This window comes from Oncorhynchus nerka, unplaced genomic scaffold, assembly GCF_034236695.1.
Source record: "Oncorhynchus nerka isolate Pitt River unplaced genomic scaffold, Oner_Uvic_2.0 unplaced_scaffold_895, whole genome shotgun sequence".
Classification (NCBI taxonomy): domain Eukaryota; kingdom Metazoa; phylum Chordata; class Actinopteri; order Salmoniformes; family Salmonidae; genus Oncorhynchus; species Oncorhynchus nerka.
In genome coordinates, this window is record NW_027040400.1 from 112,632 (window position 1) to 127,480 (window position 14,849).

The window sequence follows — 14,849 nt, forward strand, 5'->3', positions numbered from 1 at the left end:
ACTGTTAATATTTATTTACTTTTCGGCTCTTTTGCACACCAGTATCTCTACCTGTACATGACCATCTGATCATTTATCACTCCAGTGTTAATCTGCAAAATTTTTATTATTCGCCTACCTCCTCATGCCTTTTGCACACAATGTATATAGACTCTCTTTTTTTTTATTTTTCTACTGTGTTATTGACTTGTTAATTGTTTACTCCATGTGTAACTCTGTGTTGTCTGTTCACACTGCTATGCTTTATCTTGGCCAGGTCGCAGTTGTAAATGAGAACTTGTTCTCAACTAGCCTACCTGGTTAAATAAAGGTGAAAAAAAATAATAGATAATAATTTGTCCCTGAAGTTGTACCAATTAGTATTCGAGACCCCTGTGAGAATCATGGGATTTGGTGGCGGAATGTTCGCTGCCATAGCGATGGAATATGAGATATCTTTGCCTTCAGCCATCGAGGTAACATTAGGTAGTGATGCTAGCTTGCCAGCTAACAACGAGTTGATCCGTGTTGTGACTAGCAGTAGGAAACGGTGTGTGTTCGCATATGGAACGTAACCGCGCCAATACTGTACTCAGCTACAGAAATAACAAACGTGTGGTTTTCAAGACACTTCTGATACCATGATATGATATGTTGGATAAAGGAATGAAGACAGACACCAATGTCAAGTTCAATAGCCTTGTTCAAGCATTGTACAAATCCCTACACACGGAGTCCAGGAAACAGTCCGTCTAGTCGATTACCTATCAATTACACTCCGTAACAATCATCCTGTAGCGACCCGCACAGACAGCTGTGTGTTATGTGCTAGGCTAGGAGGTGGTTGTGTTGTACTGACCAGTACCCGGTGTTCGCGGGGTCCGACATGTCAATCAACCTGCTATCTGCCAATCACGGGAATGCCTGGAATGTTCTGATGCCGGGCATCCTGGTGGTTGGCGGAGTGGCGTGGAGGGGTTGGGCATTGAAGTTAAGACCAGGTTCAGCCTTTGTTCTTTCTCTCTTACGTCTGGGCTTCACAAGAGAAGGTCACGATTGGCTTGTGGGTTATCTGTCATCTATTTGGCGTGTGCTACGGCCCAAACAGTAGCCTGTGTAAAGTTGGTTCAATAAACCGTCAATTCGCAAACTCAAGCCTCTGTCTGGACAATTGTTCATTTATGATCTAGTCAGGTCATTACATTGGTGTCAGAAGTAAAAACGTTGATACAAGTTAGCCAGCTAGCTAGCTGACTTATGTGGCTAGCTACCGTAGGTGAGAACGGGGATTGAAAATGCTTGAGGGAATCCGAAAGTGAAGGTGGAGGTAGGGGACGATTATGGCCAAGGAGGTGCGTGTGAATGGACGTCGGGGTTCTGTCTGAGGAGATCGCCAGGGCGTCGGAGCGCAGAGGCCGCTTGAGGGAGGACGTTAGAGTGATGGTGGCTGAAGCGGGCATGAGTGCTTCGTCGAGTGTATTTCGCGCGGATTCTGGTGGGCGGACCGAAGTGGCGACGTCGACGCGGCGTGACGAGGAATCTGGGGCTCAGGATGTAAACAAACATGGCGGCGCCCAGTTCCCGGCTGCGTCCGTATCTGTTAAGACCCCGAAGTATTCCGGTAAGGCGGATTGGGAAGCTTTTCATGCTCAGTTTGAACTGTTAGCTCATTTTAGGGGTGGTCGGATGAAGAAAGGGCACTGCAGTTGGCTTTATGCCTCACGGATGAAGCTCTGTCCTGTTTGATATTGATTAGCCCCGAGGACAGGCATGATTATGGTGCTCTAGTGGGAGCACTGAGGAGGCGCTATGGACAGTGTGTACAGCCCGGGCTACTGCGCTCCGAACTGAGGAATAGACGCAGGCAGCCTGGAGAGCCTCTACGGGTGCTAGCTAATGACATTGAGAGCCTCTCTCGGCGGGCATATGCTCACATGCCCCCTCCGTGCAGAGCGAGCTAGCACGGGACCAGTTCATACAGGCGCTCTCCCCTACGGAGCTGCGCATACAGACCCAGCTGGCTCATCCTGAGTCATTGCAGACAGCCTTGGAGATGGCTTTGGAGAGGGAGCTGGTGTGGGCTGGGGCTTCAGCTGGGGCTTTGGTGGGGGTGCAGGGAGACACACCCTCTGTGCGAGCTGGGGGCAGAGCAGCCCGGAGCCGGAAAAGCCTGCTTGGGTGGCCGAAATGACAGAACTCATTCGGGCTGTGTCGCTACAGGCGGCACGAAACACAAGCCCTGGTCCCAGGGTCTGCTGGGGTTGTGGCCAGCCAGGCCATCTGCGCCGAGATTGCCCCATGTCCCCCAGAGCTCAGGGAAACGGCTCGGGGTCCGCATAGACCGGGTAGTGCGGACCCCTGGCTTTCTATCCCAACCACCATCATCTTCAGGAGGAGCCCACCGGCACAGACGGGGAAGCAAGGCTCCACTTCCCCCAGAAGCAGACGAGGGCAAGCGGAGGGAGCCTGTTGTTGTGGTGGGCCGGACCTGTGTTGGGGACTTTTGTCATGTCCCTGTCACTGTGGAGGGGTGCCCTGCTCCGCCCTGGTGGACACTGGGTCCACAGTAACCCTGGTGAGGCCAGATATTGTGCCAGGTTGGACTCAGTGTGAGCCTACAACTGTGCAGCTCCGCACAGTCACAGGTGAGCTGGCACCCATGAAAGGGAAGGGAATAATGACTCTGACAGTAGGGGGCAGGACTGTGCGTCATCCTGTGTGGGTGGCGGCTGTGCAGGACCCTTGTATCCTGGGGTTGGACTTTCTTAGGAGCACAGGCTGCCAGTTAGACCTAAATAGGGGCACACTGAGCTTCCAGGGAGGGACGGAAGTCACCATGGCCCCCCCTAATGTCACATTCACTCAACCCAACAAACCCTTTACTCCAACAGTTAAAGCAGCAGAGACTCATGGCTGCGCCCCCTCCCCCACAGCTGTGTGTGACTTTTCCCCAGTCCCCCTGTCACCTACGGCGGTGTGTTACATTCCCCAGCTACCTCCATGACACAGCCCTCTGTGAGCCCGGGCCGCACCCCCAGCCCAGCTACCCCAGATGGGAGAGGAGAGGACACTGTCTGCAGTGAGGGAGATATGGGGAGGAACTGTGTTGGTCTTGACCCTGAGCAGCAGGAACGGTTGTGGCAGTTGCTGTTTGAATTCAGAGACAGCTTTGCGTTGAGTGAGGAAGAGGTGGGTCAGACTCTTCTGGTGCAGCATGAGATCGACACAGGTGATGCTCGACCCATCAAGATGCGTCCCCGCCGTATCCCGCTGGCACGCCAGGAGGCGGCAGACAAGGCTGTGTTGGAGATGCAGCGGGCAGACTTCATTGAGCCCTCAGACAGCCCCTGGGCGGCGCCAGTCGTCATGGTTCCGAAGAAGGGGGCAAGCTGAGGTTCTGTGCGGACTACAGGCGGCTGAATGAGGTAACCAGGAAGGACTCATACCCCATACCACGTATCGATGAGTCGCTGGACCTGGTTAGGGGTCCTCCTGGTTCTCCTCACTAGACCTCCGCAGTGGCTACTGGCAGGTGCCCCTCTCCCCAGAGGCCAGAGCCAAAACTGCGTTCTCCACTAACAGAGGACACTGGCAGTTCAAGGTCCTGTGCTTTGGCCTGTGCAACGCTCCAGCTACTTTTGAGCGTTTGATGGACAGGGTGCTGGATGGCATCCCCGACAGCAGTGTCTGGTATACCTCGATGACATCCTGGCCCATGGCAGCTCCTTCCAGTCAGCCCTGGGGGCGCTACGGCGTGTGCTGGAGAGGGTGGCTGCCGCAGGTCTGAAGCTCCACCCGAGAAGTGCCACTTCATGAGGAGAGAGGTGTCCTTCTTGGGCCACCGAGTGGGGAAGGAGGGGATCAGCACCATGGAGGACAAGGTAGGGGCTGTCAGAGACTGGCCCACCCCCACCGACCAGCGTCAGCTGAAGAGCTTCCTGGGCCTGGCCTCGTACTACAGGAGGTTTGTACGGGGCTTCTCAAGCGTTGCTGCTCCACTGAACCGCCTGCTGCCGAAGGACAAGGCTTTCACTTGGACAGTGGAGTGTGAGGAGGCGTTCAACACCCTCAAACGTGCACTGATCGAGGCCCCGTGCTCGCCCCCTGACCTCACCTTGCCCTTTATCCTGGACACAGACGCGAGCAATGTGGGCATGGGTGGGGTGCTGGCCCAGGTGGGGCCAGAGGGGAGAGAGTGGTGGCGTACTTCAGCAAAACATTTGACAAACATGAGCGCCGCTACTGTGTCACCCGGCGGGAGCTCTTGGCTGTTGTGGCTTCCGTCAAACACTTCAAGTACTACCTGGGTGGTCTGCCCTTTACTGTAAGGACTGACCACTCTGCTCTCCAGTGGCTCATGTCTTTCAGAGAGCCAGAGGGGCAGGTGGCACGCTGGTTGGAGGAGCTTCAGCCGTATGACTTCACGGTGGTGCACAGGGCAGGGGCACGCCACTCCAACGCCGACGCCATGTCCCGTCGGCCCTGTACTGCAGACGGCTGCCGCCACTGTGAACGGAGAGAGGGACGGGAGAGAGAGCTGCGGGCAGAGGAGGGTGTCTGTGCCACAGTGTGTCGGGCGAGCGGGCCTGTCTGCTGTGAGCTGCAGACTGTCGACGTGGCTGAATGGCGGCAGCAGCAGGGACGGGACACAGACCTACAGCCAGTGCTACAGTGGGTAGAGGCGCAGGTGAGGCCACCATGGGAAGAGGTGACAGCGCTCTCACTCGCGACCAAGGGTTGTGGTCGAAGTTTGAGAGACTGCGGCTGGCTGATGGCGTGCTACAGCGGGCATGGAAGGAGTCAGCTACGGGAGAGGAGAGGTGGCAGGTGGTGGTCCCAAAAGCATTGCGGGAGGCTGTGCTCCAGAGTACTCATGGGGGGTGGGGACTGGACACTTTGGGGTCACAAAAACACTGCGCCGTCTCCGTCAGGGCTTCTACTGGGGGCAGCACAAGAGGGATGTGGAGGACTTTTGTCGCCGCTGTGACAACTGCACAGCGAGAAAGGGCCCCCAGGCCGCTCTCATGCTCAGCTCCAACAGTTCCCAGTGGGGGCTCCCATGGAGAGGGTGGGAGTGGATGTAGTTGGGCCGTTCCCCACCACAGACAGTGGAAACCGCTGGGTGCTCACGGCCATGGACTATTTCACAAAATGGCCCGAGGCCTATGCTCTGCCTGACCAGGAGGCAGAGACCATCGTCGGCGCCCTGACAGCGGGGATGTTCAGCAGGTTTGGAGCTGCAGAGTCCATCCACAGCGACCAAGGCAGAAACTTTGAGTCCCGTGTGTTCGCCACCATGTGTGAGAGGCTGGGTATGCACAAGACCCGCACTACTCCTCTCCATCCTCAAAGTGATGGCCTTGTGGAGCGCTTCAACAAAACGCTTGGACAGCAGCTGGCCATCGTCTCTTCCAAACACCAGCGTGACTGGGACAAGCACCTGCCTATGGTCCTCATGGCATGCCGCTCCGCTGTCCAAGACTCCACCTCCTGCACGCCTGCCCTCCTCATGCTGGGGAGAGAGATCCGCACCCCTGCGGAGATGGCGTTTGGTCGGCCCCTGGATAGCCCTCATGTTCCTCCGGGGCCGGAGTATGCCCGGAGACTCCAGGACCGCCTGGAGACAGCCCACACCTTCGCCAGAGAGCAGCTGGTGAATGCAGGTGTGAGGCAGAAAAGGAACTATGACGTGCACACCCGGGAAGGCACTTTGTGGCTGGGGAGCTGGTCTGGGTCTACAGCCCCCTAAGGAAAAAAGGCAGATGCCCCAAGTTGGACAGTCACTGGGTGGGACCCTGCAGTGTCCTGGAGAGGGTAGGGGAGGTTGTGTACCGGGTGCAGCTTCCTCCCAGGGGGAGAAAGGTGGCACTGCACCGGGACAGGTTAGCCCCATACAGAGGGCCTCTTCTCCCCAAACCCCAGGAACCCCCACAATTCCCCTCTCTGGCAATGACATTCTCCAGGCACCCACCCTCAGGTGCCGCAGACAAGGCTCCAGACAGCCCACTCCCCCTGTCTCCCCCTGTGTCACCGCGTGGTTCCCCAGAACCACGGACTGTATTACCCGTTCCGCTTCCTTGTCCCCCATATCCCTGCCTTCATCCCCTAGTTCCCAGAGGGGCACTCTGCGACCATCACGGCCACGCAGGCAAAGGAGACCTCCGGGTCGCTTCAGAGACTTTGTTTGTTCCCTCGGGGACGAGGGACTTTGTGGTGGGGGGGCTGTGTAGCGACCCGCACAGACAGCTGTGTGTTATGTGCTAGGCTAGGAGGTGGTTGTGTTGTACTGACCAGTACCCGGTGTTGCGGGGTCCGACATGTCAATCAACCTGCTATCTGCCAATCACGGGAATGCCTGGAATGTTCTGATGCCGGGCATCCTGGTGGTTGGCGGAGTGGCGTGGAGGGGGGTTGGGCATTGAAAGTTAAGACCAGGTTCAGCCTTTGTTCTTTCTCTCTTACGTCTGGGCTTCACAAGAGAAGGTCACGATTGGCTTGTGGGTTATCTGTCATCTATTTGGCGTGTGCTACGGCCCAAACAGTAGCCTGTGTAAAGTTGGTTCAATAAACCGTCAATTCGCAAACTCAAGCCTCTGTCTGGACAATTGTTCATTTATGATCTAGTCAGGTCATTACAGTATCTTTCCTTTTACTCAAATGACATTTGGGTACTTTTTCCACCACTGGTCATTGTAACTATCATGTACATTTCAGCCGCATTTGGTCAAATTTAATGTACAGTGGACACCACCCATTTCCTCATCCTTATTACTCCACCCCCTTCACCTGAGCAGGGATATAAGGCCAGAGCTGCTTCATCACCTAGTGACGCAACTGCAACCTGCAATTCACTTCTTCAATCTACTGCTCCTAAATACTTGTAAGTTCATTTAAGAATTTGAGGTAACTCCTATTTTAACGTGTGTTTTTTCATTTATGTACAGGGAATGGCCAGTTAAATGAGGTCTTAATGAGATGCATTTCTATTACTTTTGTGTATTATTTAGTTATTTTTTACATTTGTCATTTAGAACTGGAATTATCCATTCTCATTATAAAAGAGCTAGTTTAGGCACATTTTCTCTCTCTTTCTTCCTTTTGTCTAAATGTGTTTTGCTCCTTCCTGTTTGTGTGGGTGTTTACTATAATAAACTGCAGCAAATAAACAATATCAATTCTCTCTTTCAGAATCATGAGTAAGAACTACATGAGCACCGAGAGGATTCTGCTGAAAGGGGACTACCTCCTCTCCAACAATGGAGAATTTAAAGCTATCTTTCAGGTACAATAGTTAGTGAAACACTTACATTTCAATTATATTAACATTAGATATCTGGTCTGCAACTTATTTTGACCTTAGAATTTTTTTTATAGGGATGTAACGATTCAAGCTGTGATCAGACAGACAGTGTCATTAAATCAATGCTGTGTAATAAATTATGTAGTTAACCTTTAATTATATATTTAAATGTTTAATGCATATGTGTACAACAAAAGTTCAACATTCACCTTCTGCTACCATTAACGTCAAGCCATCTAGCATACAGTTTGATGCATTCGATAAATCCAACATGCACCACACAACTCACTGCAACTGGCTCTGCAACACAATGCTGCAAGGCAAACGCAGCGTTCAATTGGAAATTATGTTGCATATGTTGGATTTATCAAACGAATGCATCAAACTGTACGTGTAGACGGCTTGACATTAATGGTAGCAGAAAGAGTTACTGGCAAAGTGAGAGGATTTAACTCTGGTGCCTTCAGCTGAACCTTATTCTTGAAACATTATTTTTATTCTCTAATATATATAAAAATGTTCAAAAGTTTGGGGCCACTTAGAAATGTCATTGTTTTTGAAAGATAAGCACATTTCTTGTCCATTAAAATAACATCAAATTGATCAGAAATAGGTTCGATTACAGGCTCAAAATGACCAGCAACAAAGAACTTTCTTCTGAAACTCGTCAGTTTATTATTATTCTGAGAAATGAAGGCTATTCCATGTGAGAAATTGCCAAGAAACTAAAGATCGAGGCATCTGTTTTTTCTCTAAGTAAGAAAAGCTATTCAAGAATTTACTGGATAAAAAAAATGATAATGATCATTCTGATTAATTACACCAACAGAAAAATACACTTATATTTGATTTTTTCTCCTACACAGCAACTGTAGTAGGAGAATCATCAGCGAGCATCTTCTGGATCCGAAATGTATTAAATACGTAAATTAAAATATTTACCATTACAAATGTAGACAGAGGACAGAGAAAAGCCAACCGCTGATATAATTTGGTATGCCTTTAAGGTGTACATTGGGGCGGCAAGTAGCCCAGTGGTTAAAGCGTTGGGCCAGTAACCGAAAGGTTGCTAGATTGAATCCCTGAGCTGACAAGGGAAAAAATGTCGTTCTGCCCCCAAACAAGGCAGTTAACCAACTGTTCCTAGGCCGTCATTGTAAATAAGAATGTGTTCTGACTTGTCTAGTTAAATACCATTTTTAAAAACATTAGGGGAATGATAATCTCATACTCTGCAAAAAGTTACATCTGATTTAGAAATTAAAATGCAAGATAAATAAATCACAATCTTAGAAAGCCCATAAATCTTTACAAGATAAAGAAGAAAATAACATTTTCTGAATTTACGCAGGAATACGATCTTTTACTTTTGAAGAGAGCCAACAACTACAGGTTAAACTCAAATAAAGCATATTACTTAATGGAAAATATCCCTGGTAAATAACTCACAAAACGAATACACGCTAAACCAGTTATAATTGTAAAATATACACATTCATGTTAATTAGAAACAAGGCAATTAATGACCATTTTAAAAGCTTTATGGAAATTGATATAAATCCGAATTAAACAGGTGGACGAATCCTATAGCCTTAGACTCAACAACCCTGAAGCAATTATCAGCAGACGAAAAATAAATCACTCAAAACAGAGACCACCCAAAAATAAATATTAGATGCTTTTAAAACATTCGCGTGGAGAAAAAGCACCAGGAATAGATAGCTTTATCATCGAATTACCTGCTGAATGGACTTAAAATATATTTCATTTTTATTGTCCAGGTTCACGATCAGAAATAGTTTTGGTCGTTTTTCTTTAAACAATCAGTGTATACTAGATACATGGGCTCCGATATGAGACACACATTATGCTTTAGTAGGAAACGATATGTTTTGATTAGAGAACGAATTGAGATTCAGTTCGATGCGATATGATTCTATGCACTGTTGCATGAACACGTTCAGTTCCCATTCTAAATGAATATCTGCTGCTGATCATGAGCTAGAGTTTATTTTATTTTTTATTTCACCTTTATTTAACCAGGTAGGCTAGTTTAGAACTATCTCATTTACAACTGCGACCTGGCCAAGATAAAGAGTTACACATGGAATAAACAAGCATAGACTCAATAACACAATAGAAAAAAAGTCTATATACAGTGTGTAGTGTCTTAACACTTAGTACTTATTTATGTAATAAGAAAGACTCTGAATACAAGCAATTGAACTGGAGCTTCACATTTACTCAAACGAGTTAGTACCAGAATAACATAGAACCACACTGCGCATGACCAAGGGTGCTCCATCCTTAAAGGGGACATCAGTAATTAACAGAACATAACACAGTGTATGCAAATGGCGTGAGGAGTTAAGGCAATAAATAGGCCATAGTAACGAAGTAATTACAATTTAGCAGATTAACACGAGTGATAGATGAGCAGATGATGATGTGCAAGTAGTGATACCGGTGTGCAATGGAGCACATAAGTAAATTAAAAACAATATGGGGATGAGGTAGGTAGATTGGGTGGGCTATTTACAGATGGACTATGTACAGCTGCAGTGATAGGTTAGCTGATGTTTTAAGTTAGTGAGGGAAATAAGTCTCCAGCGAATTTGAAATTATTATTATTATTTTTTTAAATTCTTTATTTATTTTGCAATTCATTCCAGTCACTGGCAGCAGAGAACTGGAAGGAAAAGTGGCCAAGGTAGGTGTTGGCTTTGGGGATGACCAGTGAGATATACCTGCTGGAGCGCGTGCTACGGGTGGGTGTTATCGTGACCAGTGAGCTGAGATAAGGCGGAGCTTTACCTAGCATAGACTTATAGATGACCTGGAGCCAGTGGGTCTGACGACGAATATGTAGCGAGGGCCAGCCGACTAGAGCATACAGGTTGCAGTGGTGGGTGGTATATGGGGCCTTGGTAACAAAACGGATGGCACTGTGATAGACTGCATCCAGTTTGCTGAGTAGAGTATTGGATAGTCAGTTTTACGAGGGTAAGTTTGACGGCGTGAGTGAAGGCGGCTTTGTTTGCGAAATATAAAGCTGATTCTAGATTTAATTTTAGTTTGGAGATGTTTGATATAAGTCTGGAAGGAGAGTTTACAGCCTAGCCAGACACCTAGGAATTTGTAGTTGTCCACATATTCTAAGTCAGAACCGTCCAGAGTAGTGATGCTAGTCGTGCGGGTGGGTGCGGGCAGCGAATGTTTGAAAAGCATGTATTTTGTTTTACTTGCAGTTGGAGGCCACGGAATGAGTGTTGTATGGCATTGAAGCTCGTTTGGAGGTTAGTTAAGTGTCCAAAGAAGGGCTAGATGTATACAGAATGATGTCGTCTGCGTAGAGGTGAATCAGGGAATCACCCGCAGCAAGAGCGACATCGTTGATATATACAGAGAAAAGAGTCGGCCCGAGAATTGAACCCTGTGGCACCCCATAGAGACTGCCAGAGTTCCGGGCAGGATGGATATAGGTCTATAACAGTTTGGGTCTAGAGTGTCACCTCCTTTTGAAGAGGGGAGGACCACGGCAGCTTTCCAATATTTAGGGATCTCGGACGATACGAAAGAGCGGTTGAACAGACTGGTAATAGGGGTTGCAACAATGGCGGCAGATCATTTTAGAAAGAGAGGGTCCAGATTGTCTAGCCCAGCTTATTTGTACAAGTCCAGGTTTAGCAGCTCTTTCAGAACATATGTTATCTGGATTTGGGTGAAGGAGAAGCTCAGGCAAGTAGCTGCGGAGCTGGTAGCCAGGAGGAAAGCATGGCCAGCTGTAGAGAAATGCTTATTGAAATGTTCGATTATCATGGATTTATCGGTGGTGACCGTGTTACCTAGCCTCAGTGCAGTGGGCAGCTGGGAGGAGGTGCTCTCGTTTTCCATGGACTTTACAGTGTCCCAAAACATTTAGGAGTTTCTGTTTGAAAAAGCTAGCCTTTGCTTTCCTGACTGACTGTGTGTATTGGTTCCTGACTTCCCTGAACAGTTGCATATTGCGGGGACTATTCGATGCTAGTGCAGTCCGCCACAGGATGTTTTTGTGCTGGTCGAGGGCAGTCAGGTCTGGAGTTCTACATTTTTTTGAAAGGGGCATGCTTATTTAAGATGGTGAGGAAATTACTTTTAAAGAACGACCAGGCATCCTCGACTGACGGGATGAGGTCAATATCCTTCCAGGATACCTTGGCCAGGTCGATTAGAAAGGCCTGCTCGTAGAAGTGTTTTAGGGAGCGTTTGACAGTGATGAGGGGCGGTCATTTGACTGTGGACCCATAGCGGATACAGGCAATGAGGCAGTGATAGCTGAGATCCTGATTGAAAACAGCATATTTGGAGGGCAAGTTGGTCAGGATAATGTCTATGAGGGTGCCCATGTTTTTGGATTTAGGGTTGTACCTAGTGGGTTCCTTGATCATTTGTGAGATTGAGGGCATCTAGCTTAGATTGTAGGACTGCTGGGATGTTAAGCATTTCCCAGTTTAGGTCACCTAACAGAACGAACTTTGAAGATGAGGGGCAATCAATTCACATATGGTGTCCAGGGCACAGCTGGGAGCTGAGGGGGGTCTATAACTGGCGGCAACAGTGAGAGACTTAATTCTGGAGGGATTCATTTTTAAAATTAGAAGCTCAAACTGTTTGGGCGAAGACCTGGAAAGTATGACAGAACTTTGCAAGCTATCTCTGCAGTAGATTGCAACTCCTCCCCCTTTGGCAGTTCTATCTTGATGGAAAATGTTGTAGTTTGGTATGGAAATCTCAGAATTCAGACACGGCAAGGACATCAGGGTTGGTGGAGTGTGCTAAAGCAGTGAGTAAAACAAATGTAGGGAGGCGGCTTCTGATAACATGCATGAAACCAAGGCTTTTTAGAAGTCAACAAATGAGTGCCTGGGGACACGCAGGACCTGGGCTCTGTGTGTGTGTGCGTGCGTGTAAATGATGTATGTCTATATAGGCACCTGAGCTGAGCAATAAGAGACTAGGCATCTACCACCCCACTCAATGTGGTCTCCGAGCATTTCGTATTATTCTGTAAGTAAATCCAAGACACTGCATTTAGTATGGATATGCAGTGGCGATTTTAGCATGTAAATCTTGGTGGGTGAACAAAAAAAAATGTTTTAGATGCATGACAGCAACGCCAATACAACACTAAGCAATACACGAAATGCACTATAACGGTGACAAACGGTGCCCACAAACTGTTAGGGCCTACATAAAGCTGTCCCAGCAGCGGAGCTTTCTTTTCAGCACAATTGCGTAAATCATTATCACTGCTACACCTGGCTATCAGTGGAGCCTTGTCTGGCAGCGAAATGGTTAATTCATCCTCATTTACTGCCCTTTAAAAAACATAGCTGATATGGCTGACTAGCTTAAACAAATGTGGTTTCTACTGATAATTGAGTTGTACAAACTATGACATAAGGGGACAACGAGCAGATAAGAGGCAATCTGTAATTTTGAGTACAACATTAATGAGCGGACACAGTCAATATAGCTATTTGTTCAGCACTTTTGAAATGTACAGCGACAGAATTCAGAACAGGGGCCGTTCTTACAACATTCTCCCTGTACACCAAGTCAGTACCATAGGATAAAGGGGGCATATAAGCAGACAATGAAAGCTCTTACAATATTCAATGATTACATTACTCTAAAATAGGCTACATGGGCACCACCAAGTCAGAACAGTAGGGGGGAAGGGACCAAATTATTAGGGTGAGGCACATGGGCTACTAACAGCTTACTACACAAAATACACGTAGTAGTACTTTCTTAGCTACAGTATACATATCTCCCTGTCATATTACATAATTTATGCAGCTACAAACAAGCCATTTTTGGACTCCCTTTGTTGTGCCGTGCTCACTTGAACAGGAAGGTTGCGTGGCGGTCCTTCTGGGCAAATTTTTCATCAGTCTGGCATTTCCTGGATTTATGGTGCTTTCAAGACAATTGGGAACTCGGGGGGGAAAAAACAAGGTTGAATCATGACGTCAGTGATCTTCAGGCCGGAGCTCTAGAAAGAGGCCCGAGTTCACAACTTTGAATTCCAAGTTGAATGACCGTTCAAAAATGTATTTTCCCAGTCTGAGCTTGTTCCCTGTTGTCTTGAACTCATTAAAGTCTGAGATTTCCAAGTTTCCAGTTGTTTTGAATGCGGCAGAAGGCATGCTGGATTGACAGCATGGACAATGTATTCAAACTTTTCTGGCCCATGGTGTTGAATGTTTATCCTTTTAAGCTTGGAATAGAGACCCTTAAACCCAGACATGGACACGTATTAATGCCAAAATAACATGCTAAACAGGCTCTGCCCCACCTGATCTGAATGACGGGTCACCACTGATATGTTACATTTCCTAATGTGTGTATTCATTTGTGGATGTCCATTATACATTCTGATTGATATGTTACGAATTGAAGATTTTAATTTAGAATGGGAAATGAAACAAATCTTAGTGCATCGATTTACATCGCATCAAACCATTCTCTAATCAAACCGCATCGAATTGTTTCAAATGACAACGTCATTCCTGTATCAGATCGCAGACCAAGTATCTAGATACGTATCGAATGGAATAAATGCACACCCCTAATATTTTGATTTAGCTGACGAACACTTGCATGAATATTGAAAAATAATTTGGGAAATATTTTTCACCCTATACTTTAAGTGATCATTTAAGTGGATGAAAGGAATGCACAGCAGTACAGAGGTCATCTTTGTCTAACATGTTTATATGCAAATTAATTTTCTCTTTGCAGACCGATGGCAACTTTGTGCTCTACGGTTGGGGTCGGGTTGTCTGGGCATCAAACACTGTGAACAAAGATGCTCAGAGGCTCATCCTCCAACAGGATGGCAACCTGGTCATCTACACTACACAGGACCATCCCATTTGGGCAAGTAACACTGGCCGTTGCAACAATACACAAAGAGGCCACCTCACCCTCACTGACAAAGGTACCCTGGAGCTCTACAGAGACCGAGTGGTGATCTGGACATCGTAACATCGACCGGCCCAACAATGCACAAAGAGTTCACCTCACCCTCCCTGACAAAGGTGCTCTGATGCTCTACAGTCCCAGAAATGTGGTCTGGTGCTCTCGTGAGGACACAAATAATGAGGCAGAGTAACATCTTCACTTGACCATACCTGTCTACATCTACCACTAAACTGTATTCAAAAACATTGAGACTCTAACCCTTTGATTTGGTCAAATAAAAATGTATTGACTTAAAGTAGTCATTTGTGTTGTAATTCTGTGCATTGTGTCAGGTACTCTATATTCAAAAGACAAACATCACTAACTTTTCATGAAGAAAATAGCTGTATTGGCTCATATAAAAGAGAACATGAGATTTGACTGTTTTTCGTGTATATTTTTATTATGAAAGACACTATCATGCATCACAACAGAATAATTTATGGAGGGACACATACACAACTGCAACGTTATAATCCATGTATGAGTCTGTATTGGCGTTTGTCCCATAGAGAATGCTAGTGGCCTTGATGTCGCATGGGCAGCACCAGAGGGCTTCCGC

At 47.3% G+C, this 14,849-nt stretch overlaps 1 protein-coding gene across 2 annotated transcripts; it reads left to right on the forward strand.

The window, feature by feature from the left end:
* The first annotated feature begins 6,814 nt into the window (after positions 1-6,814).
* Positions 6,815-14,522, forward strand: LOC135570765 (B-type lectin plumieribetin-like). 2 transcript variants are annotated; one of them, XM_065016733.1, is made up of 3 exons: positions 6,815-6,859; positions 7,168-7,261; positions 14,066-14,522. In XM_065016733.1, the coding sequence occupies exons 2-3, from the start codon at positions 7,172-7,174 to the stop codon at positions 14,309-14,311; spliced, it is 336 nt and encodes a 111-aa protein (XP_064872805.1). In that variant the 5' UTR covers positions 6,815-6,859; positions 7,168-7,171; the 3' UTR covers positions 14,312-14,522. The 2 variants fall into 2 exon arrangements, with proteins under 2 accessions (XP_064872805.1, XP_064872806.1); XM_065016734.1 differs by having other exon boundaries at positions 6,821-6,882.
* Positions 14,523-14,849: the final 327 nt, after the last annotated feature.